The sequence below is a fragment of the Carcharhinus amblyrhynchos genome, chromosome 4, assembly GCF_965287045.1.
Source record: "Carcharhinus amblyrhynchos chromosome 4, sCarAmb.v2.hapA, whole genome shotgun sequence".
In the NCBI taxonomy this organism is placed as follows: Eukaryota; Metazoa; Chordata; class Chondrichthyes; order Carcharhiniformes; family Carcharhinidae; genus Carcharhinus; species Carcharhinus amblyrhynchos.
In genome coordinates, this window is record NC_137327.1 from 86,563,738 (window position 1) to 86,587,631 (window position 23,894).

Here is a 23,894-nt window from a genome sequence, read left to right on the forward strand (position 1 = left end):
AAACTGGAGGAAATCCATCCGGACATGGGGAGAATGTGCTGACTCCACACAAACAGTAACCCTAACTGGGAATCAAACCAAGAAACTCTGGTGCTGTGAGACAGCTGTGCTAACCACTGTGCCACGGTGCTGCCTTGTCCTTTCCCTTTAACTTTTCACATAGTTAAAGGGAAAGAGCAAGGCAATAGTGCGGGCGAGTGACGTGGGTGATGAGAGTGCGGGCGAGTGACGTGGGTGATGAGAGTGCGGGCGAGTGACGTGGGTGATGAGAGTGCGGGCGAGTGACGTGGGTGATGAGAGTGCGGGCGAGTGACGTGGGTGATGAGAGTGCGGGCGAGTGACGTGGGTGATGAGAGTGTGGGCGAGTGACGTGGGTGATGAGAGTGCGGGCGAGTGACGTGGGTGATGAGAGTGCGGGCGAGTGACGTGGGTGATGAGAGTGCGGGCGAGTGACGTGGGTGATGAGAGTGCGGGCGAGTGACGTGGGTGATGAGAGTGCGGGCGAGTGACGTGGGTGATGAGAGTGCGGGCGAGTGACGTGGGTGATGAGAGTGCGGGCGAGTGACGTGGGTGATGAGAGTGCGGGCGAGTGACGTGGGTGATGAGAGTGCGGGCGAGTGACGTGGGTGATGAGAGTGCGGGCGAGTGACGTGGGTGATGAGAGTGCGGGCGAGTGACGTGGGTGATGAGAGTGCGGGCGAGTGACGTGGGTGATGAGAGTGCGGGCGAGTGACGTGGGTGATGAGAGTGCGGGCGAGTGACGTGGGTGATGAGAGTGCGGGCGAGTGACGTGGGTGATGAGAGTGCGGGCGAGTGACGTGGGTGATGAGAGTGCGGGCGAGTGACGTGGGTGATGAGAGTGCGGGCGAGTGACGTGGGTGATGAGAGTGCGGGCGAGTGACGTGGGTGATGAGAGTGCGGGCGAGTGACGTGGGTGATGAGAGTGCGGGCGAGTGACGTGGGTGATGAGAGTGCGGGCGAGTGACGTGGGTGATGAGAGTGCGGGCGAGTGACGTGGGTGATGAGAGTGCGGGCGAGTGACGTGGGTGATGAGAGTGCGGGCGAGTGACGTGGGTGATGAGAGTGCGGGCGAGTGAGACAGGAAGAGACAGAGTATGCAAACATAAGAGTGCACCAGTAAACAGGGCCAGAATAAAAGGTATCAGAAGTCAAGGCCCTTTATCTGAAGCACACAACACATTTGTAATCAAGTCGATAAATTGATAGCACAAGTGGAAATAAATAGGTCTGAATTGATAGAGGACATTGCTGCAAGATGACTAAGGCTGTAAACTGAATATTCAGAGGTGCTTGACATTTTGAAATGATTGGCTTAAAGGAAAATAGTAAACATAATGTAAGAAATAGGAGCAGGAGCAGGCCATATGACTTTCATACCTGCTCAGCTATTCAATATGATCATGCATAATCTATCTTTGACCACATCTCCCCTTTCCCTTCCTGTTCCTCATAAACTTGGACATCCATATAGATCAAGAACCTGTCTTATCCCTTGATGTATTCAGTGACTCAACCTAGTTGCTCTCTGGGGTAACGAATTCCAAAGATTCATAATGCTTTAAGAGAAGAAATTCCTTATCATCTGTCTTAAATGGATGCTCACTTATTCTAAAACCATGTCCACCAGTTTGAGTCTTCACAAAGAGAAGCAGCCTCTCAGCATCAACCCTGCCAAACTCCCACAGTATCTTGTACTTTTAATTAGATACCCGATCATTCTTCTGAACTCCAATCATTATAGGTCCAACCGATTTAACCTATCCTTAAGATAACTGCTTCATTCCAGGGTTCAACTTGGTGAACTTCTTCTGATCTGAACCATGCAAATATATCTCTCCCTAAATATAGAGACTAAAATTGTATGTAATACTTGTTAGACTGGTACAAAAATTAAAATCACATGGGATTCGGGGTGGCTAGCTAGATGGACACAACTGGCTTGCTTATAGAAGAGAGAATAGCAATGAAAGAGTGTTTTTCAGAATGGAAATCTGTAGCTAGTATTGTTCTGCAGGGATCAATGCTGGGACCTCTGTTGCTTGTAGTGTGTATATAAATGATCTAGAGGAAAATGTGGGTGATCTGATTAATATATTCACGGATGACATGAAGATCGGTGGAGTTGCTGATGGTGCTGGGGATTGTCAGGGGATACAACAAGAAATAGATTGGAAACTTGGGCACGGAAATGGATGATGGAGTTTAATCCAGATAAATGCGAGATGATGCATTTTGGAGGATCAAATTTAGGTATGAGTTGTACTGTAAATGGCCTTGGGAAAATTAACACAGTGATCTGGGCATCAGGTCCACAGTTCCCTAAAGTGGCAACACAGGTGGCCAAGGTGATTAAGAAGGCGTATAGCATGCTTGCCTTCATCAGCTGGGGCACTGAGTAATAAGAATTGGGCAGTCAAGTTGCAGCTATATAAAATGTTGGTTACGCTGTATTTGGAGTATTGCCACACTACCAGAAGGACGTGAAAGTTTTAGAGAGAGTGCAAAGAAGGTTCACCAGGATGTTGCCTGGTCTCAAGGGTTTTGGCTATGACGAGAGATTGAATAAACTTGGATCGTTTTTCACTGGAAAAATGGAGGCTTAGGGAAGACCTGATAGAGGCCCACAGAATTGAGAGGCACGGACAGGATGGAGAGAGGCTTTTTCCAAGGGTGAAAGTGTCAATTAAAAGGGGGCACAAATTCAAGGTGAGAGGGGGAAAGTTTAAGGGAGATCTGCTGGTTAAGTTTTTCATTCTGAGTGGTGGGTGCCTGAGACAAGATGCCAAAGCAGGTGGTGGAAGCAGGCACATTAGCAACATTTAAGAGGAATCTGGATGGCTCCATGAATAGGGAGAGAATAGAGGGCAGCAGGCTTCTTCTTAGTTTAGTTAGGGCATTGTGATCGGCACAAGCTTGAAGGGCCTCTCCCTGTTCTATACTATTCTTTGTTTGTTATACTCCAGTACTAAACACTGTAGCACCCACGAGTTAGTTTGTCATGTTGGAAATGATCCATTTGTTCCAAATCTCTTTCCTGTTAGTTAGCCAATTCTTAATTCATATTACCGTCAAGACTTTTGAATAGATTCAAGGCTGAGTTAGACATACCCTTGCACTTCTGGAGAGTTAAAGATTATGGGGAAAACTTGAGTTGAGGCCAAGGACTGGCCAGCCATCATATTGAATGATGAACTACACTTATTTCTTATGTTATATTGTTATCTTGATGGTTAAGTAATCTGTTGATGCCTGCCTCCCTATTTCAGGGCTTGCTTCTGGTTGCATCCCTGGGAGAGGACATGGGATGAAAATTCACCTTGCCTAAAATTCGTGTAGCTGCAAGGGGTGTGTTTTGTTCGCTTGTGCTATTAACTATAATTATTGTTCAAATTTTCTTTGTGACATTTATCTTTTTTTGTTTTAGGCTGTGGAGAACCTCTGTTCTTACAAAGTATCCGCAAATTTATACAAACAGCTGAGGCAAGTCTGTGAAGATCATATCAAAGCTCAAATTCACCAGTTCAGAGAATATCCTTTAATCAGTAGAGTTTCTGTATCAAGTGCTATAAAACTCAAATGCAGTGTTCAATTACAATATGTCAAGATCTATATACGTGAATAACAAATGTTATACATGTCTTTTTTTAATCTTTCATCTTTGGTGTGGGGGAGAAAAGGCCATCGTTTGAAAACTCAACTTCTAGGTATGGTGTCCTATCTGCATATGTGACCACAATCTTTTTGTCCAGATCTTGCTCCATGTGGACACGGACTGCTTCAGTTTGAAGAGTTGCGAATAGTGCTGAACATTGTGCAGTCGTTTGTGAGCATCCCGACTTTTAACCTTATGATAGAAGGATGATCATTGGTAAAACAGCTGAAGATGGTGGACCAGTAATACGACCCGGAAGAAGTCCTGCAATAATATCCTGGAACTGAGATGATTGACTTCAAGTCACCACAATTGTCTTCCTTTGTGCCAGGTTTGACTCCAGCTAAAGGAGGGTTTTCCACCAGATTCTCACTGACTCTGGTTTTGCTAGGGTCCCTTGATGCCACACTTTGTCAAGTGCTGCCTTGAAGTCGAAAGCAATCGCTCTTGCCTCACCTCTGGAATTCAGCTGTTCTGTCCATGTTTGAAACAAGGCTGTAATGAGGCCAGGAGCTTGATGGAACCCAAACTAAGCATCAGCAAGTAGCACTTGCTAATCAAAAACCTACATGACAGTGCTATTAATACCGATGGGGTGGTAATGGGCCAGGTTGGATTTGTCCAATCTTTTGTGTACTGGACATATTTTGGCAGCTTTCCACATTGCTGAGTAGATACCAGGTTGGAACAGCTTGGTGTGTGGCAGGTTCTGGAATTCACGTCGTCAGCATGATTGCTTGAAAGTTGTCACGGCCCATTACCTTTGCATATCCAGCGCCTTTAGCTGTTTCTTCATGTCACATGGAGTGAATCACATTGGCTTAAGACTGACATATGTGATGCTGGGGATCTCAGGAAAAGGCCAAAAGATGGATCATCTTCTTGGAACTTCTGACTGAAGATGGCTGCAAATGTTTCAACCTTGCATTTTGTACTGATTTGCTGGGCTTTGTCATCACTGAGAATGGGAATATTTGTGGTGCTGGCTCTTCCTCCAATAAGTTGCTTAATTGCCCAATCTCGTGACTGGATGTGGCTGGACTGCAGAGCTTAGATCTGGCCTGTTGGTTGTGAAATTGCTTGCTTTGTATATTACTTGATGTTTATGCTGTTTGGCACACAAGTAGTCATGTCTTGTGGCATCACCAAATTGAGACCTAATTTTTTGATATGCTGTCCTGCATTCTTCTTTGAAGCAGGATTGATCCCTTGGCTTGGTGGTAATAGAAGTCGGGGGATGCCTGGCTGAGTTTACAGATTGTTTGAATGTAGTACTGTATATGGTAATGCCCTGGGGACACACATCCATGTTTGCCGATCATTACCCTGGCTCGGGATTACCAGTCCAGTGATATCTTGATACCACCACACCCTCTTGTGTGTTTTGTGTGGATGGCTTATTTAATGTCCAACATGCATGAGGAACCTTTGGTTGCTAATCATGGAGTTTATTAGTTGTAGGATTTTTACACAGCAGATGACTGCAAGCACCTGTCTGTTGGAGCCGTTGCTGCACCTGGGATGCAACTCAGTCTGCTTAACAGGAAGCATTTCAGGATCTTGTATGTTATTAAGAGTAGGACAGTAGATGTGTGTTGAATGGCGTCCCTCGCTTGACAATGGCCAACGTGTTGGATTGGCACAGAGTAACTCCATATGCACCCAACTATCCGTTCTTGCTCCCGAGTGTTCCATATGCTCCATTCTAAACTGCCTTTTCTCTCCTTCTGACCTTAATTTTATTTTGCTGACTCGTGGCATTTTAAACACTGGGCTAAGGTTTCCTTTCAGTTTAATGTCATATAACTTGGAGGGTCGCATGATGATTGTTTCCAGAAAACGCATGGAAGATTCTGTAAACTACAGTTTGCAACAAATTACTTTTTTGAAAAAAGGTGTACTTTTAAAGTCATGAATACTGTAATTGTTTTTCTCCTTCCTCAGCTTTGGATAGCTGAGGGAAACCTAACACTTTAGTTGGAGCTCAGCCAAGGTTTTAATTATTCTTGCCATCAAAACATTGAGACATTGACACTCAATGCTAATGTGTTGCACGACATGGCATTTTTCAAAGAGGGAGGGAGTTCTTGTCCTGGCCAATATTCATGTTTAATCCATCATCACAAACAGAATGTCTGGTTGTTAATCTGATTTTGTTTGTTTATCCTTGCTATTTGCAAATCAGTATTTTGTTTGCCTGCAAAACAGCATTGACTTCATTTCAGAAGGAGTTTACTGGCTGTGCAGCATTTGATAGCATCCTGAGTTTGTTCTTTATTAGTCAGCGCTTCCATTTATACTTTAATTCCTCATGTATATAGATGTTTTTGCACATGGCTGAACCCTATTACTAAATTACAAATGCAGCAGCAGTGTATCTTCAGAATGTTTTCACAGACTTCCAAAATCGCTTCTGCCGATCCCTGAAATGTTCACTTTTGTATACCTTGCAAGCTAGTACATCTGAGGTTAATTTATTCTCTCCCTGCATCCCACCTCTCCCACTCAAATTTCTGAACCAAAAATGCATGATTGAGGTTGATTTAATGAAATGGGTAGATTCAACAGCAGCAAAATTGGTGTTTCATCCATAGATGCACCTTAAGACCACTATCTGTAAAGACTAAAGGTAACATCGCTTCCTTCTTCCTTGGTCAACTCTGTGTGGGAACTTAAAATGGAAGGAAAAAATCTTATTTAATGAACGAGCAAATAGAAATAAATTATTTTGAGTTTTAACATATTTGCTTGGTAGAGTATATGCCAAAGAAATTTGGTTTCTGATTAATTGAAGAACCAATTTTGCACTATCAGCTTTCTTTAACCATTTCTTTACAGATTCCTTAGATAGTGTCCTGTTTCTAAAGAAAATAGATAAATGCTGGCAGGACCATTGCAGACAAATGGTAAGTATGGTTGCAGTTAACTGGGGGTATATATTTGAGCAAAATTAGGTTGCAAGAGTATACATGGAAGAACTGTTTGTTTCCAAAGATTTATCTATTGTGTAGAAATTCATCTTGAAGGGATAACAATTCTGTTGGTACATCAATTTTTGTCTCATTTCACTCATCATGAAGGTAATTAGTTCTTGAATCCCTGGGATGAAATCTGGTATCTTCCTGGTTGTCTCGGACTGCATTCATGGTTCTGGAGCTTAAACTGAGCCGTTCAGAAACGAATGGTTGTGAGCATTTTTCTGTCAACTTCTGATTGATGCTGTGCACTTCAAAACAAATTAGAAAGGCAGCTTAATTTGAAAATCAGTAGGGACAATGAACATTTCTTATTGCAGTTCTGGAGAGGAATCAAAGGCATGTCAGAGCATTTGTAGAAGAATCTTTTCCCCACTGCTACCCAATGTTTTACCTTATGTGGCCGATCTGAAAATCGATTTGGAAAGGTAGGACCATGTTCCGTTCCCCAGTGCCAAGTTTGACACACAGTAGTTTCACAAACAATTTCCAATTTTTGGCCAGCAGATTTGAGACTGCAGTGGTAGCTCCTGAACCAAGTGGCAGGTTCGGTATGTTGACTGTATTTTAAGTACAAAATTCGGAGGTTAGCTTGAATGAGCTGCTTCAATTTCCCTGTTGGGTAGTGCCTAATCCATGCCCTCCTTCAGACGAGTGTTGATAAATATCTCTTGTAAAACCTGCCACAAATTTTTGATTCCGAGCACCTCAAGCACCTTAATGCCCGTCAAATGATCGACAAGATTATCAATATATATTTCCTCCCAAATCATCCCTATGTTTTGTAAAACTGTTGTCATCACTGCTTTCATCGTAAAGATACTGTAGTCTTTCATATATTGAAACCAAAATTTCCAGCAGTTTGATATCAAATCTAAGCTGTTTCTTACAGTTGCTGCAAATGACTGTGTGCATCCGGCCTAAGTTTTCACCAGGTTTGATTGACCTAGTGGAAGTTTGACCTCAAACTCAGGTTCTAACACTAGCCTCAATCTGTCACCAAGGTCACTTTTGTCTACTTCTGATAGATCTCCCCCTTTTCTGTAGCTGAGATTCTGATGCATGTATTTTAAAACCTTGTAGCTGACTTCTCCATTGGTCTCATGGCTGATTCGTACATCTACAGCATTTGTAATCTCAAATCATCCAGTATGTCGTAACTTCTACCCCATAAACTTAAAATCCAAAATTTTCATCATTCCAAGTGTTTCCGAGTGCTCTCGCTTCCTGCAGCCCACAGCACTTTCAAGTTTTTCAATGGCTTTGAGTCTTTATGGTTTTGACTAATCCTGTATGTCCATTCTGTCAAAAGGAGCTATGTTTGCCTTGCCATTGGCAATGCTTCATCAGCTACCAGTCTTCACTTTCCCTGTGCAATTCTGTCTTGCTGACCTGACTTTATAAACCTGTTTAATGATCCCCTTCTGCAGCTTTTGTGCACTTCTGCCTTTCCTCCTTTGCCTGATAGACAAACACCATAACAACTTGTTTTATGGAAAATGATCATCTAATATTTACTTTGCACATGGAGAGCATCAACTGTCCTCAGTACCTGTGTAAATTTGCGTCTGACAATACGTCACATGATAACGTCAGATATATGAATCCTGACTGTCTATTTTTCCTCAGATTCAATCTGAAAATGTGTTTTGTACATCTGTGCATCATCAGGGGCAGCATCTTTTACCGCTAGATCTTTGGAAAAACACCAGATGTTTAATTTTAAAGAAACTAGCCATCAGTTGTGGCATAGTAAATGGGTCCCCCTGTTTTAGTTTGATGTTTGCTGCATATAGATTACTGAAAATGTTGTGATTTATTCAAATACTTTACAAAGGCTTTAAAATGTTCACTTGTTTACTACTTTATTTATCTTCCAGATCATGATTAGGAGTATCTTCTTGTTTCTGGATAGAACTTATGTTCTACAAAATTCAATGCTTCCATCTATTTGGTAAGTTGATTGAATTAATGATCTTAATTTAGCTAGAACAGCAGTAAGAACACTACCGCTGATCTTACCACCTCTAAATTAGGAAAGAGACAGTGAGTTTGGCTTCCAGCTCCGAATCAATATGCTGATGAAATTGTATTCATGTGCATATAGTTGAGGGCAGGTTTAGGTTTGATTAATCTCATAAATATTCTTTAAGCGCATTTGAGATGCTCTGTGGATTTGACTGAGTAATGGAAGATAAGATTTGGAATGCTGACTACAACTTGTTTGGGAGTCATTGGTCCACATCTTCCTAAAAACAGAAGTCTTAGGAAGGTTATTGCTTTATTTCATCCGTTTTAATTCATCTGTCTGAAAAGCTTAGTTGCACATCACAGTTTAGAATTATATTAGACCTCGACAAAGACCTCTTTGTGCTTTTTTCCTTTGTAAATTGGTTCACCCTATTTGAATTTTGTGATTAAGCTTGGAAAAGGCTGTTTTTTGGTGGATGGTAATACCAGTTAGCATAGAATATATGCAAATCAATAAACTTATGGGACCAAAAATAATGTTTAAATCCAAGACTCCATGTTCTGCAGCTCATCTCTGTTTTAAATAATTGCAAGATTTCTGACTGTACTAGATTACAGTCTAGGTGTACTAGGTGAAAAATTTCACCTCATCTTGTCTTGTCTTGTTTCAATTCTAATTTTGTCTTGTGCCACTTTGGACCTATGCTATTCATTGGATTAATACCTGTCACTATGATCTTCTTTGATATTGACTTAACTAAATTCATGTATGTCTCTTAGTTTTCATTTTGAATAGTATCCATTTACTCTAAGGGTAGCTGTGTTTTATAGAATTGTTAAACATGAGTTTGCAATTCACACGTTTCAAGGATGGTGATTCTTATTCATAGATAATCCATTGAAGGAAGAAAATGCTGCAGGGAATTGTGATTAGTTGCAGTGAAGCATTGGACCATTCTGTCAGTTTTGACAGAAGAGGGGGAAAAATATTTGGAGGAAACTTCTGTTCAGCATTACACCAATGGAATGCAGCATCTGGAAAGTAAATTGTAATAGCTGAACTCTACTTGTATAAAATTTGCGTCCTAACAATGCGCTCACCATGCCATTTATCACTGTGGCTAGTGTAACTGGCACTAAAGCTGATGGCTATTTTGGCTAAAGTTTGGAAGATTGAAGTGTAATGTGGGAAAGTGAGTTTATCTACTTTGGGAAGAATAGAAAAGCAAATATTTATGTTGAGAAAGAATGCTGCCGTACACATGGATTTGGGTTTCCTTGCACATGGAACCAAGCAGATAAAACAATTATGAAGGCAAGTGAAATGTTAGACTATTACAAGGGAGATGGGCTATCATAATAGGGAAGTCTTGCTATGACTGTACAGGCATTGGTGAGAGCACTTAGAATCCTGTGTTCAGTTTGGTCCCCTTATTTAAGGAGCATTGACATGTATTGGAGGCAGTTCAGAAGATGTTCATTAGATTAGTTGCTGGACTGAAGGGAATGTTGTTTTATGAGGAAAGATCGAGTGGTTTGGACCTATACTTATTGGAGTTGAGAAAAATAAGAGAATCTCATTGAAGCACGCGAGATTCTGAAGGGGCTTGACTGGATAGATGCTGAGAGGATGTTTTTCCTTTTGGGGGAATCTCACATTAGGAGGGATATGTTTAAATAAATAATCTCCCATTTAAGACTGAGATGAAGAGGATTTACTCTCTGCTGTAGGTCTTTGCAATTTTCCACCCAGAAATCATCTGTGGCGGCTGAGTTAAAGAACAAAGAAAATTACAGCACAGGAACAGGCCTTGTGGCCCTGCAAGCCTGCACCAACCATGCTGTCCAACTGAGCTAAAACCCCCTACCCTTCTGGAGACCATATTCCTCTATTCCCATCCTATACGTGTATTTGTCTAGATACCCAAAACTCACTATCGTATCAGCTTTCGCTACCTCCCTTGGCAACGAGTCCCAAGCACCCACCATCCTCTGTGTAAAAAAGAACTTGCCTCGTACATCTCTTTTAAACATTGCCCTTCGCACCTTCAACCTATGCCCCCTAATAATTGACTCTTTCACCCTGGGGGAAAAGCTTCTGACTCTCTACTCTGTTCATGCCCTTCATAATCTTGTAGACTTCTAACAGGTCGCCCCTCAACGTCCATCGTTCCAATGAGAACAAACCAAGTTTCTCCAACCTCTCTCCGTAGCTAATGCCCTCCATGCCAGGCAACATCCTGGTAAATCTTTTCTGTACCCTCTCCAAAGCCTCCTCATCCTTCTGGTAGTGTGGCACCAGAATTGAACACCATATCCCAAGTGTGGCCTAACTAAGGTTTTATAAAGCCGCAACATGACTTGTCAATTTTTAAACTCAGTGACCCGGCCGATGAAGGCTAGCATGTCGTATGCCTTCTTGACTACCTTCTCCACCTGCATTGCCACTTTCAGTGATCTGTGTACCTGTACACCCAGATCCCTCTGCCTATCAATACTCTTAAGGATTCTGCCATTTACTGTACATTTCCTATCTTTATTAGACCTTTCAAAATGCATTACCTCATTTGTCCAGATTAAACTCCATCTGCCACCTCTCCACCCAAGCCTCCAAACGATCTATATCCTGCTGTATCCTCCTATGGTCCTCATCACTATCCACAAATCCACCAACCTTTGTATCATCCACAAACTTATTAATCAAATAAGTTACATTTTCCTATATACATACATATTATGAACAGCAAAGGTCCCAGCACTGATCCCTGAGGAACACCACTTGTCACAGCCCTGCATTCAGAAACACACCCTTCCACTGCTATCCTCTGTCTTCTATGACTGTGCCAGTTCTGTATCCACTTTACCAGCTCACCTCTGATCCCTTGTGACTTCAACATCAGTCTGCCATGAGGGACCTTGTCAGATGCCTTACTGAAGTCCATGTAGACAATGTCCACTGCCCTACCCTCATCAATCATCTCCATCACTTGCTCAAAAAACTCAATCAAGTTAGTGAGACATGACCTCTGCTTCACAAAACCATGTTGTCTCTCGCTAATATGCCCACTTATTTCCAAGTGGGAATAAATCCTGTCTTGACGAATCCTCTCCAATAATTTCCCTACCACTGATGTAAGGCTCACTGGCCTGTAATTATCTGGATTATTCTTGATACCCTTCTTAAATAAAGGAACAACATTGGCTATTCTCCAATCCTCTGGGACCTCCCATGTAGCCAGTGAGAATACAAAGATTATTCTCTCGTGGCTCCAGCAATTTCCTCGCCTCTCAGTATTTTGGGGTATATCCCATCAGGCCCTGGGGACTTATCTATCTTAATGTTTCTCAGGAAACCCAATACCAATTCTTTCTTGATCTCAACATGCCTCAAACTATCTACACCCTTTCCCAGATTCATCATCCACCAAGTCCTCTTCAGTGAGTACTGATGCAAAGTACCCATTTAATACCTCGCCCATTTCCTCTGCCTCCATGCATAAATTCCCTCACCTGTCCTTGATTAGGCAACCCTCTCCCTGGCTACCTTCTTGCTCTTTACATGTAGAAAGCCTTGGGATTTTCCTTAATCCTGCTGGCCAATGATTTTTCGTGATTCCTTTTAGCCCTTCTTACTCCTTGCTTAAGTTTCTTTCTACTTTCTTTGTATTCCACACTTGCTTCATGTGTTCCCAGCCTCCTAGCCTTGACAAATGCTTCCTTTTTCTCTTTGATTAGGCTCACAATATCTCTTGTTATCCAAGGTTGACAAAACTTGCCATACTTATCCTTCATCCCTACAGGAATATGCCGGTCCTGAATCCCCATTAGCTTAGGTTTGAAAGCCTCCCACACGCCAGATGTTGATTTGCCCTCGAACATCTGCCCCCAATCTACATTCTTCAGTTCCTGTCTAATATTGTTGTAATTAGCCTTCCCTCAGTTCAGCATCTCAGCTTGAGGACTTCACTTTTCCTTATCCAGCAGAACCTTAAAGCTGACTGAATTGTGGTTACTGTTCCCAAACTGCTCCCCGACTGAAACATCGACCACCTGGCGGGCTCATTCCTCAGTACCAGGTCCCGTGCGACTCCTTTCCTAGTTGGACTATCTACATACTGTTTCAAGAAGCCCTCTTGGATGCTCCTTACAAACTCTACCCCATCCATCCCCTAGCACTAAGTGAGTCCCAGTCTATATAGGGGAAGTTAAAATCTCCGCTTCTCATTGAATGTTAAATTATTGGGGAGTAGGTGTTAGGGGAAATAGATAATAAGATGAGGCCAAGGTCAGATCAATCGTGATCTTCTTGAATGTTGGAGTAGGCTCCAGGAGCCCTAAAGCATACTACTTCTCCCCTATCATATTCTTAGTAAAACTCACTTCTGCAGTTGTAATATGCAAATTTTGAGTCTCCTCTTTACAGTATTTCCTTTCCCTTCCCACCCAGCACCCTTTGCTAGAGATGTTCTCTCTCAGGCACCTGCAGCAGTTTAAGAATTTATCCAAGAAACCAATTTTTAACTTAAACCTTGACAGTGAGTTGTGCAATGAAGGTTGTTAATTACAGACCAGTACAGTCAAGCTATATGCTATCGTCAGCCAGTACACTCATGCCTGCATGGATGACTAAGCAGTAGTGTGGTGTATTGACCCTGGTTGATTTTTCTGTCACTTTTTAACTGCAGACCCACCATCAGCCCATGTCTCAGCTTGGGGCAATTGAAGCTCCTTGTAGCATACCTATTGCCAAGTGAGCTTTAAGTCAGTTAACATGGTGCAGGCTCATGTCGAACTTTTCCTCTTCTACTGTGGTTTAGCTACTTGTGGAGCAATTGGGGAAATAGATCTGTCTATAATATAGTGTATGTTTAAACTTAACAAATATCACTGGATATAAGTGAAAGTTTTTAACACGTGTGTTTTTTTTAAACTTGTTTAATTAGTCTGTGATTGTTTTGATGCAATTGCACATGCATATTGTTAGAATTGGGTTAAAATGGATGTATTTTCTGAGGATCAAAATCTGTAGCTCAAGAAAATTTTCTTTTACTTGTCATTCTTTGCAAAGCATGGATAAAGAAAGCTAAGAACATGGAGGAATGTCAGCTTTTTTTCAAGCTAGAGTTCACAAATAATTTGAAATAATTCAGATAAATGCATTTTTTTCCTCTGAACATTGCTATTTAAACATGTTTAGATGTGCTTTTACTCCAGTCTGTTCTGTAGTCATTCCTTGTTTTTATTCTCAAATGCATAAGGAACTGCTTGTATGATGAATATGAGATGCATATCAGATGAGTAATTTTCCTCATCCCTTCTTGTGGCATAGTTTCTGCCTTATGTTCAGTATCATGTTCAACAACATAATAACATTGATAATTCTGTCCAAGAAAGTTTGGTAATGTTAAAATAATCAGTTCTCTGAAATAACCTCCACCTGATGGGAAACATAGTCAAAATAGCAGATTTTAAATATAATTTATTATAGAAGGAGAAGTTGTCAGTTTGAGGTGTATGCACTTTTTTGTATTCTTAAAAGGAAATAGCAATGCTGTTTTAAATTTGGCCCTCCTAATTTTCTAAAACAAGACTACGTTTTTAAAGGTAACTTTATTTGGAAACTATTTGGAAATGGGGTAATAATGTCATGAATCTCCCTGTGAGCCCTGCAGACACTGTTACTTCCTGTTTAAGTATGCCATAAGTTCCGCAAGAGGTTAATATGATAATTGTCAGAATTTCTTTTCTTCCACTCTGTTCACCTTCAATTGTAAATGTAAAACTTTTGGTTTTCCTTGGAATCTGCTTATGACAGTTTCAGACTCCAAATTTTACTTGAAATAAAGGTGGGTATTTTGGTCACCATATGTCTTCAGCATTTCCTGCTTGACCATAACATTTGTCCACTGCAAATTCTGACAATACTTCTAGGCATAATGAAAAGATTTAGATTAAAGCAGTTCTAACTCCAGATTTGATTTATTATTGTCACATATATTAGTATACAGTGAAAAGCATTTTTTTTTTGCGTGCTGTATAGACAAAGCATACCCTTCATAGAGAAGGAAATGAGAGAGTGCACAGCGTAATATTACAGTCTTAGCTAGGGTGTAGAGAAAGGTAAACCTAATGCAAGGTCAGTCCATTCAGAAGTCTAATGGCAGCAGGGAAGAAGTTGTTCCTGTGTCGGTTGGTACATGACCTCTCAGACTTTGGTATCTTTTCCCTGGATGGAAAAGTTCAAGTTGATTTATTAGTCACAAATAAGGCTGACATTAATACTGCAATGAAGTTACTGTGAAATTTCTTTAGTCACCATACTCTGGTGCCTGTTCGGGTCAATGCATTGAACCAACACGCCTTTAGACTGTGGGAGAAAATTGCAGCACTCAGAGGAAACCCATGCAGACATGGGGAGGATGTGCAAACTCCACAGACAGTGACCCAAGCCAGGAATCAAACCCGAGTCTCTGACACTGTGAGGCAGTAGTACTAACCACTGAGCCACCGTGCTACCCAGAAGAAGGTGAAAGAGAATGTCCTGGGTGCGTGGGGTCCTTAATTACGCTGCCTGCTTTGCCGAGGCAGCGGGAAAAATAGACAGTCAGTAGATGGGAAGCTGGCCTGCGTGATGGATTGGGCTGCATTCACGACCTTTTGTAGTTTCTTGTGGACTTAGGCAGAGCAGGAGCCTTACCAAGTTGTGATACAACTATGGTGCATCTGTAAAAGTTGGAGAGAGTCGCAGCTGACGTGCCAAATTTCCTCAGTCTTCTGAGAAAGTAGAGGCATTGGTGGGCTTTCTTACTATAGTGTCGGCATGGGAGGACCAAGCAGGTTGTTGGTGATCTGGACACTTGAAAACTTGAAGCTTTCAACCTTTTCTACTTAGTCCCTGTTGATGTAGACAGGGGCATGTTCTCCACTATGCCCCCTGAATTCGATGAGTGTCCTTTGTTTTGTTGACATTGAGGGAGAGATTATTGTCGCCACACCAGTTCACCAGATTCTCTACCTTATGTCTCGTCATTGTTTGAGATCTGACTCACTACGGTGGTGTCGTCAGCAAACTTGAAAATCGAGTTCTAAGTGAATTTGGCCACACAATCATAGATGTATAAGAAGTATAGTAGGGGACTTGTGCGGCATCGGTGTTGAGGATGGTCATGGAGTTTTGGCAGAGCAGGAGCCATAGATGTTGTTGCCTATCCTTACTGATTATGGTCTGAGTTAGGAAGTTCAGGATCCAGTCGCAGAGGCAGAAGCCGAGGCCCAGGCCACAGAGTTTGGAGATGTTTGAAGCAAAGTGAAACACAGTGGAAGCAGCACTGGGTCAAGGTTCTGAGGCTGATTGAAGTTTCCTTGCTGGCATTTGTTTCTGTCGAGGGTGTGCGATATTGGGCCTTTTTGATATCGGCCAAATTTCCAAGGCAGCCCTTGATGTTGGCAGATACTAGTTCATTCTTATCTAAAGAATCTATGATCTGTGACCTATCTTTCTTCTTCACCATCTGTATGATCTTGCAATGAGTTTTCCTTTAGAGCTGAGCCCCTATTTTGGTGTGCCTTTATTCTGAGGTTCTGACATCAGATTATGGGGTGTCCACCAGGATCTAAATCCCAGGACAGGTATCACTCAGTTCTTTCAGTGCAAAAATGACTTCCATTTGAACATCAGCATCCTTGGATCTGAAGTGTGCAAAGGGAAGCCTGTAAATGAAGTCAGGTATATTGCTCCCCTTTAAGGGAGGTAGTCCTTTGCCAGTAAGGTATACCCCGTGGACAGTATATTCTGCCTGCAATACCTAACAGGGACTAATTTATGGTCCTAGTTCTGGGTTGACAAAGTTTTTAATATTTTCTGTGTTTTTTATAAGATTTTTGTCCCAGAATGTAAAAGCTTTAAATGCAATACTAAACCATACAGACCAAAATGACGCAAGTTTTATTCAGAGTCTGCATTCTCTTGGATTGTCTTGTTTGGGCTCCACAATTGGTCTCCACATATGAATTAATGTGGATGTTGGTCACTGTTTCTTCCCTTGTTTGATTTAGAACATGGAACATAGAACACTACAGCACAAACAGGCCCTTCGGCCCACAAGTTACGCCGATCATATCCATACCTACCAGGCCATAGAACTACCTGTAACTCCCAATCCCATTAAATCCCATGTACTCATCCAGAAGTCTTTTAAAAGACCCCAGCGAGTTCGCCTCTACCACCACCGACAGCAGCCCGTTCCACTCACTCACCACCCTCTGAGTGAAAAATTTACCTCTAACATCTCCTCTGTACTTGCTCCCCAGCACCTTAAACCTGTGTCCTCTCGTAGCGATCATTTCAGCCCTGGGAAATAGCCTCTGAGAATCCACCCTATCTATTCCTCTCAACATTTTATAAACCTCTATCAGGTCGCCTCTCAACCTTCGTCTCTCCAGGGAGCAGAGACCGAGCTCCCTCAATCTATCTTCATAAGGCATGCCTCCCAATCCAGGCAACACCCTTGTAAATCTCCTCTGCACCCTCTCAATGGCTTCCACACCCTTCCTGTAGTGAGGCGACCAGAACTGCGCACAGTGCTCCAAGTGGGGCCTGACGAGGGACTTATAAATTTGCAGCATGGCCTCCCGACTCTTAAACTCAGTCCCTCGGTTAATGAAAGCCAGTACACCATTTCTAAGGACCTTTGTTAGAAAGTGAATGACTGTGGATGTCAGGTGAGAATAGGATTGGAATCAGCTGTAGTACCTTCCAGAATCTAATAGCTTGCACACTTGTGCTTTTTAGGATTGTAGGAATGTTACTTTGAAGGTTTGTCATGATCACTCAAAAGATGGAAGCTGATTTAAGTGGGGTGCCCTTCAGAATTGTTGATTGTACGCATGTTTGAGGAAAATGGTCACAGTAATCTCAAACTTATTCTAGTTTATTTTCATTTTTTGTGGTTAGGCCTAATGTCCTTCTCATAGATACATTTCCAATCTGATGTGAGGTGAGAGAAGGGAAGTACAATGGAATTGAGTTTGGGTAGAAGTAATGGCTACAGGGGGAAGAATGGCAAGTGGAATGAGATGGGGGATGAAGATCAAGCCGTTGATACAGTGAGGCACAACAATTTACTTTGAAATTCTCAAAGTTGTGCCATATTCTATTGCGATGTGTTGAGTTTACTACCTGATTACATCCATCTATTAACAATACACCTCATTATTACTGCATTTAGTGCTTGTTATTTTTCTGCTTCATAAGCTTTCTAAATAAGTGTGGCATTACTTAGAATTGTAAATCAAAAGTAAAATTTGGGAGCATGTAACATATTCCTCTCATGTTCCATGAATAGATTTTTCAGCCATGTTAATTTATGGATTCCACCGTGAATTAACGTGGGGTGTACCTATCTAAATCCAGAAAACACAACTGTGGCAAAAATGAGCCATCCATGTACAAGACCAAAAAAAAGTCTGACAGCATCTGTGGAGAGAGAATAGACCCAATGTTTCAAGTCAGGACCAGCCTGACTTGAAATGTTAGTTCTATTTTCCCTCCACAGATGCTGTCAAATCTGCTGAGATTTTCCAGCCTTTTCTGGTTTTGGTTCAGATTCCAGCATCTGCAGTGTTTTGCCTTTATAATTAAAAAATAGTTTTTTTGAAAAAGTGACTACTCAAATCAGATTTCCCAGCATTTCTTGATTTCTATGCATCACTTTGCAGAAAATGTCTATTTGTTGGCTTCTTACTTTAGATTATACAAATGCATGCTTTGACAAATTTAAGAACAGTAGTTGTCATTTCCCACTGCAAAATTACTGGTTGCGCAGAAGATATTGACACATTTATTGACAATGCGTATTCAGTGTTTCCTAATAGCAGTTGTTGTTTAATGATTTATTTTTGTCTTTTAATTTTTGACGACGTGAAGTTTCAAGTTTGTTGAAAATCTGCCTGAAATGTTTCTTGTTTTCTGTTAAGGTGCTGGCTCCCTACAGGGGTGCAGATCTACAGATATCAATTGTTCTAGGTTGCAGTACCTTGGACAAAGTGCTTATTCTCATGTGCGCCCATATAGAGTTTTGATAGGTTGTTTGTAGGGTGGCATCTCTCAGATTTGATTGTTTTATTACCTGATGTCCCCACACACAGACTTTTCCAGGAGGTGGTCACTGAATAATGATCAGAAACAAAATGTCTCATAGCCTTTTTCCCTTCCCTAACCCTTTTCAGGTGGTCAGATAAATTGTAATGCACCAGTATTTGTTTTTATATTGCACTTTGTGTGAAGAGATGCAAACTTGTAAGTTTATTTGGGAAATCTACCTGGAGTTTTTCAAATACATATTTGTGATGGAAACATTTTTGCTTTTTCTTAACATATTTTTGAATGTCTACATGTGGGGTAGGCTTTTGTCTTCATACTGTGTGCATGCACGTTTGCTTTTATGTACCTGCACTTTTTTGATGGACTTGTGTGGTAAATTGAAGATGAAGTAATAGGCTGCATATTTGCATGTTATTGCTTTGAATGTGTTAATGGAGACACTTGATTTTGAGCCATGAATCAGAATCTATGATGTATTTAATTGAAGTGATGTCATGATATGACATTAAAATATGGCAAGTTTTAAAGTTAAGGTATTGTAAATTTTTTTTCCAAGTTTGCAGTAATTCCATTTGCTCCCAAGGTCCATAAAATGAAGATATGACTGTTTACTCAGTATTTCATTAAACCAATTAGACCAGAAGTTTCCAAGATTACTTTGTAACCTATGTAACTAATACTACGATGTACAACAGGAGGAGTGCCACATTGGGCACTCTTGACTCTACACCCTTGAGTTGGGAAGAAGATCAGCCCAAGTTTCTGCTCCTGATTACTATCAGCTGCAAGGAAGGTTGCATGGATAGTTTTTGGATGAGATCATCTATGATTTTCTCTCTGATCATAGACCAGTGATCACTGTATAAGTTCACACGTGAAAAATATTATTTAGGAAAGCTACTTGAGGGCTGCCAGTACCTGTGGAAATGAACTGACGTGAAAGTCACATCTTCGGGAGTGAGAAATTTGCAACAAATAAAACAATGTAAAATGCATAAATTTACTGAAATTTTCAACTACTTTAACTTTGCAAAGCAAGATGATTAAATAAAAATATCTGGAAAGAACAGGTTTGAGATCGACTTTGACCTTAAAACAAAATGGTATTTGAATGCACCAGATTTGTTAATAGTCTCATTGTGATCTTTAACAATCCTTATTCATTTGAGCTGTTTTCATTTATAGGGATATGGGCCTTGAATTATTCAGATCCCACGTAATAAGTGATCGCAAAGTTCAAAATAAAACTATTGATGGCATTCTTCTGTTAATTGAGAGAGAAAGAAATGGTGAAGCAATTGATCGTAGTTTGCTTCGAAGTCTCTTAAGTATGCTATCAGATTTGCAGGTAAGATTTGATTTTTTTCAGATGTAGCTCATTCAATTGTTTTCATTTATAATAGCTAAATGTATTTTTTTCTTTTAGATATATCAAGATTCATTTGAACAAAGATTTTTGGAAGAGACTAACCGTCTGTACTCTGCAGAAGGTCAGAGGTTGATGCAAGAACGAGAGGTATGCAGTGTGTTACCTTTGCCAGCTGAGTTAGTTGAAGTAGCATGTTGATGAACAAACACACTATGTCAAGGAGCTGTGGAACCTGGCATAAATTGGGTTATTACCAATACACCAGGGGCATATTTTTAGGGTCATGGGCCTAGAATTGGTCATATCTTAATTACTGAATGAAAAAATCCAAATAAAACTTGAAGGGATTCTTCCATTCACTTAGTGAAAAAATGTTGATTGTAGTTTGCAAAAAATTAAATTTTCCCATTTGATAAATTGGTACTTAACTGAATGAAGATTTTCCAAAAATGTCCTGGTGAAGAAACTTTTCATTGCTTGGTGTCAAGTTCCTAAATTAATTCAGTTTAGTTCCTATCAATTAAAATCCTGGTTTACTTAGAATGCAAAACTGCCTGTAATCTGGCAATGTTGATAGTTACATTTGGAGATGTTATGGAAAGGTGTGTGGCAAAAAGGAAGAAATATCTAAATCTTCTAAGCAGTATGGTAATTCCTCAAATTATGAAGGGAGGTTATATGATCAAGGCTTGTATTCTTAATATTGGAAGGTTAGCAATGATTTCATTGATTTTTATGACTTTGAAATAAATTGATAGGGCAAATAAAAATAAACTTTTCTTCCAGTAGGGGGTACTAAAATCCAAGCCAGATCTTTCAGAAGAAAAGCCAGAAAACACATCTCATGCACTGTTCAAATAGGAAACTGCCTCCCAGAAGGATTAGTAGGTGCTAGTTTAGTTACTAATTTAAAACCCAAGGTTGATAGATTCTTCAGATAAAAGGAAAATATTGTGAATGCTGGAAGCAGAAATTGCTGGAAAAACTCAGCAATTCTGACAGCATCTTTGGGGATAGAATAGAGCCAACGATTCCAGTGTTGGCCGTGAACCCGATGCTCTCTTATATTGCTATCCCAGTGAAGCGTGTCCTCACATGTCTGATGCTTTCCACTGCCCAAAGATATACTTATTCCATTATAATGCATATAACAACTGAGCGGAAACTAGTCTCCAGGACAGAGAATTCCAAAAGGTTACAGTTTTTAAGTTAAGAAATTTCTCCTTATCTCATTTCCAAATGGCTAACCAATTGTTCTGAAATTGTAACCCCTAGCTCTGGACTCTCCAACCAAGGAAACATCTTCCCAGAATCTACCCCATCAGTCATCTTGTGAAATTAATATATTTCAATGAGATCACTACTCATTATTCTTTAAGCAAATGTATAATCATTGCAAATTAAGAATTCATTCTTTAAATGTCACATTGCTTATTCACCATATCTTGATTTCTTCTGATCTTTAATCTAACTTCTGAATTCACTTTAACTAACTTGACCATCATCCCTACATATGTACACAGAAAATGCTGGAAAATCTCAGCAAGTCTGGGGATGTCTGTGGCGAGAGAATAGAGCCAACGTTTCAAGTTGGAATGACCCTTTATCAGAGCTCAGACTTGCATAGTCTGGTTCAAGAAATATTCAAAGTTATTTGGTTAATTTATACCTTTATTCCATTTAGGTTCCAGAGTATTTGCACCATGTTAATAAGCGTTTAGAGGAAGAAGCAGATCGGGTTATCACTTACTTGGATCAGAGCACACAGTAAGTATAGATTTTGAAGAATTTTGTGTAGCCTTGCACTTTACGATGTACTGTCTAGCCAACACATTACAGCTTCCAGCTGTATCATGCACAAATACAGTATTTGGTTTCAAGTACCCTTGCTGTAACTTACTACAACTGTGCAGACAGCATCTGTCCTAAACATAACTTCTGGAGCACTGAACATACGTTTGTGGTATTGTGCATATTTGAAAATAAAAGTACATTAATTATTGCTTTATTCTCTATGCAACCTGTGATTTGGGTGGTGAGGTGTGGGCAGAAAGACTTTAAATCTGGGCTGGTACAAATTTGTCATTTGACGCAGCTACTTTATACTTCAATCTGAAGTTTGGCTGAAAGGTGGCTTGAATGCAATTACTAATGTTTGATATTTGCTGTGACAGTGACTGGTTGACCGTCAGGATTATTTTTCTACTTTATATCCGTCTAACACGTGAGCGATTGAGAAAAGTGAAATACAAACAGAAAATGCTGGAAGTCAGGAGGTCTGGCAACATCTGTGAAGAGAGAAACAAAGTTGAAGTTTCAGGTCTTTGACATTTCATCAGAATTGGGGAAAAACTAGTAATTAGTTTGTGAACAAGTGAAAGTCGGGAGGGTGGGAAGAACAAAGTGGCAGTTTGGCCTGTGACAGGATTGGGGTGCAATAAAGTGTTTACTGAAAAAGTAATAATTTAGTCTGCTTGAGATCTTTTAATCGCATTACATCTTAACCAGTTCATAATCTTGGTTATGGCTCGAGTTTGGCAATACCAATGTTTTGAAGGAATTTCTCGTATGTTTCTTCTATATTTTACCAGTCTGTGTACTTAATAGAAATAAGAGTAGGGGTGAGCATTTGGTGCCTCGAGTCTGCTTGCCCATTGAGCAAGATCGTTGCTAATCCACCTCAAATACACCTTTCAGCATTATCCTGATACCTCTCAATTCCTTTAATATCCAAAAATCTGTCAAACTCTGACTTGCATATGCTCTCTGGGACAGAAAATTCCCAAAAGTTCACAATTTTTGATTGAAGAAATTTGTCCTTGTCTTGCAAATTGTTTACCTCTTAGCCTGAAACTGTGACCCCTAATTCTAGACTCTCCAGCCAGGGAAATATCTTTCCAGCATTTACCTTGTCAGTGTTCTGAAGAAATTAATATATCTCAATGAGAGCATCTCTTATTTCTTAAGGGAATGTATAACCCTGGCAAATTATGAATTAATTTTTTAAATGTTACATTGCTTATCCACTGTATCTTTATATCTGCAGATCTTTAATCAGATCTGTCTCGACTAACTTGACTCCTGTACCGAAGTAGCCTGTGTTGTCCAGATTTAAGACTCTAGTTTTGTATTTAACTAAAACGCACAAACTTAATATAAAATTAATCAAATAATCACTCTTTGCCAGAAGCTATTTACGCTCTGGTTATTATATTATTGTTTAATTTCATAATAAATTACTCCCACTTTGTTTTGTGCTCTTGTTTCTTCGTTCCAGCTGGTTCTGTGTCTTGATTTTATGAGCTCTGAACTTTTGTCTTAACTCTCATTTTATCCTATTATTAATTATCGCGACAGTCCTCCTCCTTTTCCATTTTAACAATCTGCTGGAAATTCAATTTTCTAACAGGACTAGACAGGGTAGATGCAGGGAGGATGTTCTTGATGGTGGGCGAGTTCAGAACCAGGGGTCACAGTCTGACGATTCAGGGAATTTAGGACAGAGGTGTGGTGCGGAGACATTTCTTGAACCAAGGAGAGGTGAGCCTGTGGAATTAATTACCACAGGAAGGATGCCAAAACATTGAATTTATTCAGAAGGTGGCTGGCTATAGCACTGGGGCAAATGGGACCAAGAATATAGAGAAAAAGCAGGATTAGGCTATTGAGTTGGATGATCAGCCATGATCATAATGAATAGTGGAACGTGCTCACACAGGCCAAATGGCCGCCTCCTGCTCCTATCTCCTATGTTTCCAAAGGCTAAGGATCCCGGAATATTTAATTCCCAATCTTGGTCACTCT

At 40.6% G+C, this 23,894-nt stretch overlaps 1 protein-coding gene across 1 annotated transcript in view; it reads left to right on the top strand.

Annotated features, from left to right (window-relative positions):
- Nucleotides 1-23,894, top strand: part of cul4b (cullin 4B) — a 76,523-nt gene that overhangs the window by 18,521 nt on the left and 34,108 nt on the right. The window contains exons 3-8 of the mRNA XM_080187457.1: nt 3,446-3,549; nt 6,510-6,579; nt 8,529-8,602; nt 19,907-20,069; nt 20,148-20,237; nt 21,775-21,857. Coding sequence (XP_080043583.1) covers nt 3,446-3,549; nt 6,510-6,579; nt 8,529-8,602; nt 19,907-20,069; nt 20,148-20,237; nt 21,775-21,857 — 584 coding nt within the window. The remainder of the gene's footprint in view (nt 1-3,445; nt 3,550-6,509; nt 6,580-8,528; nt 8,603-19,906; nt 20,070-20,147; nt 20,238-21,774; nt 21,858-23,894) is intronic.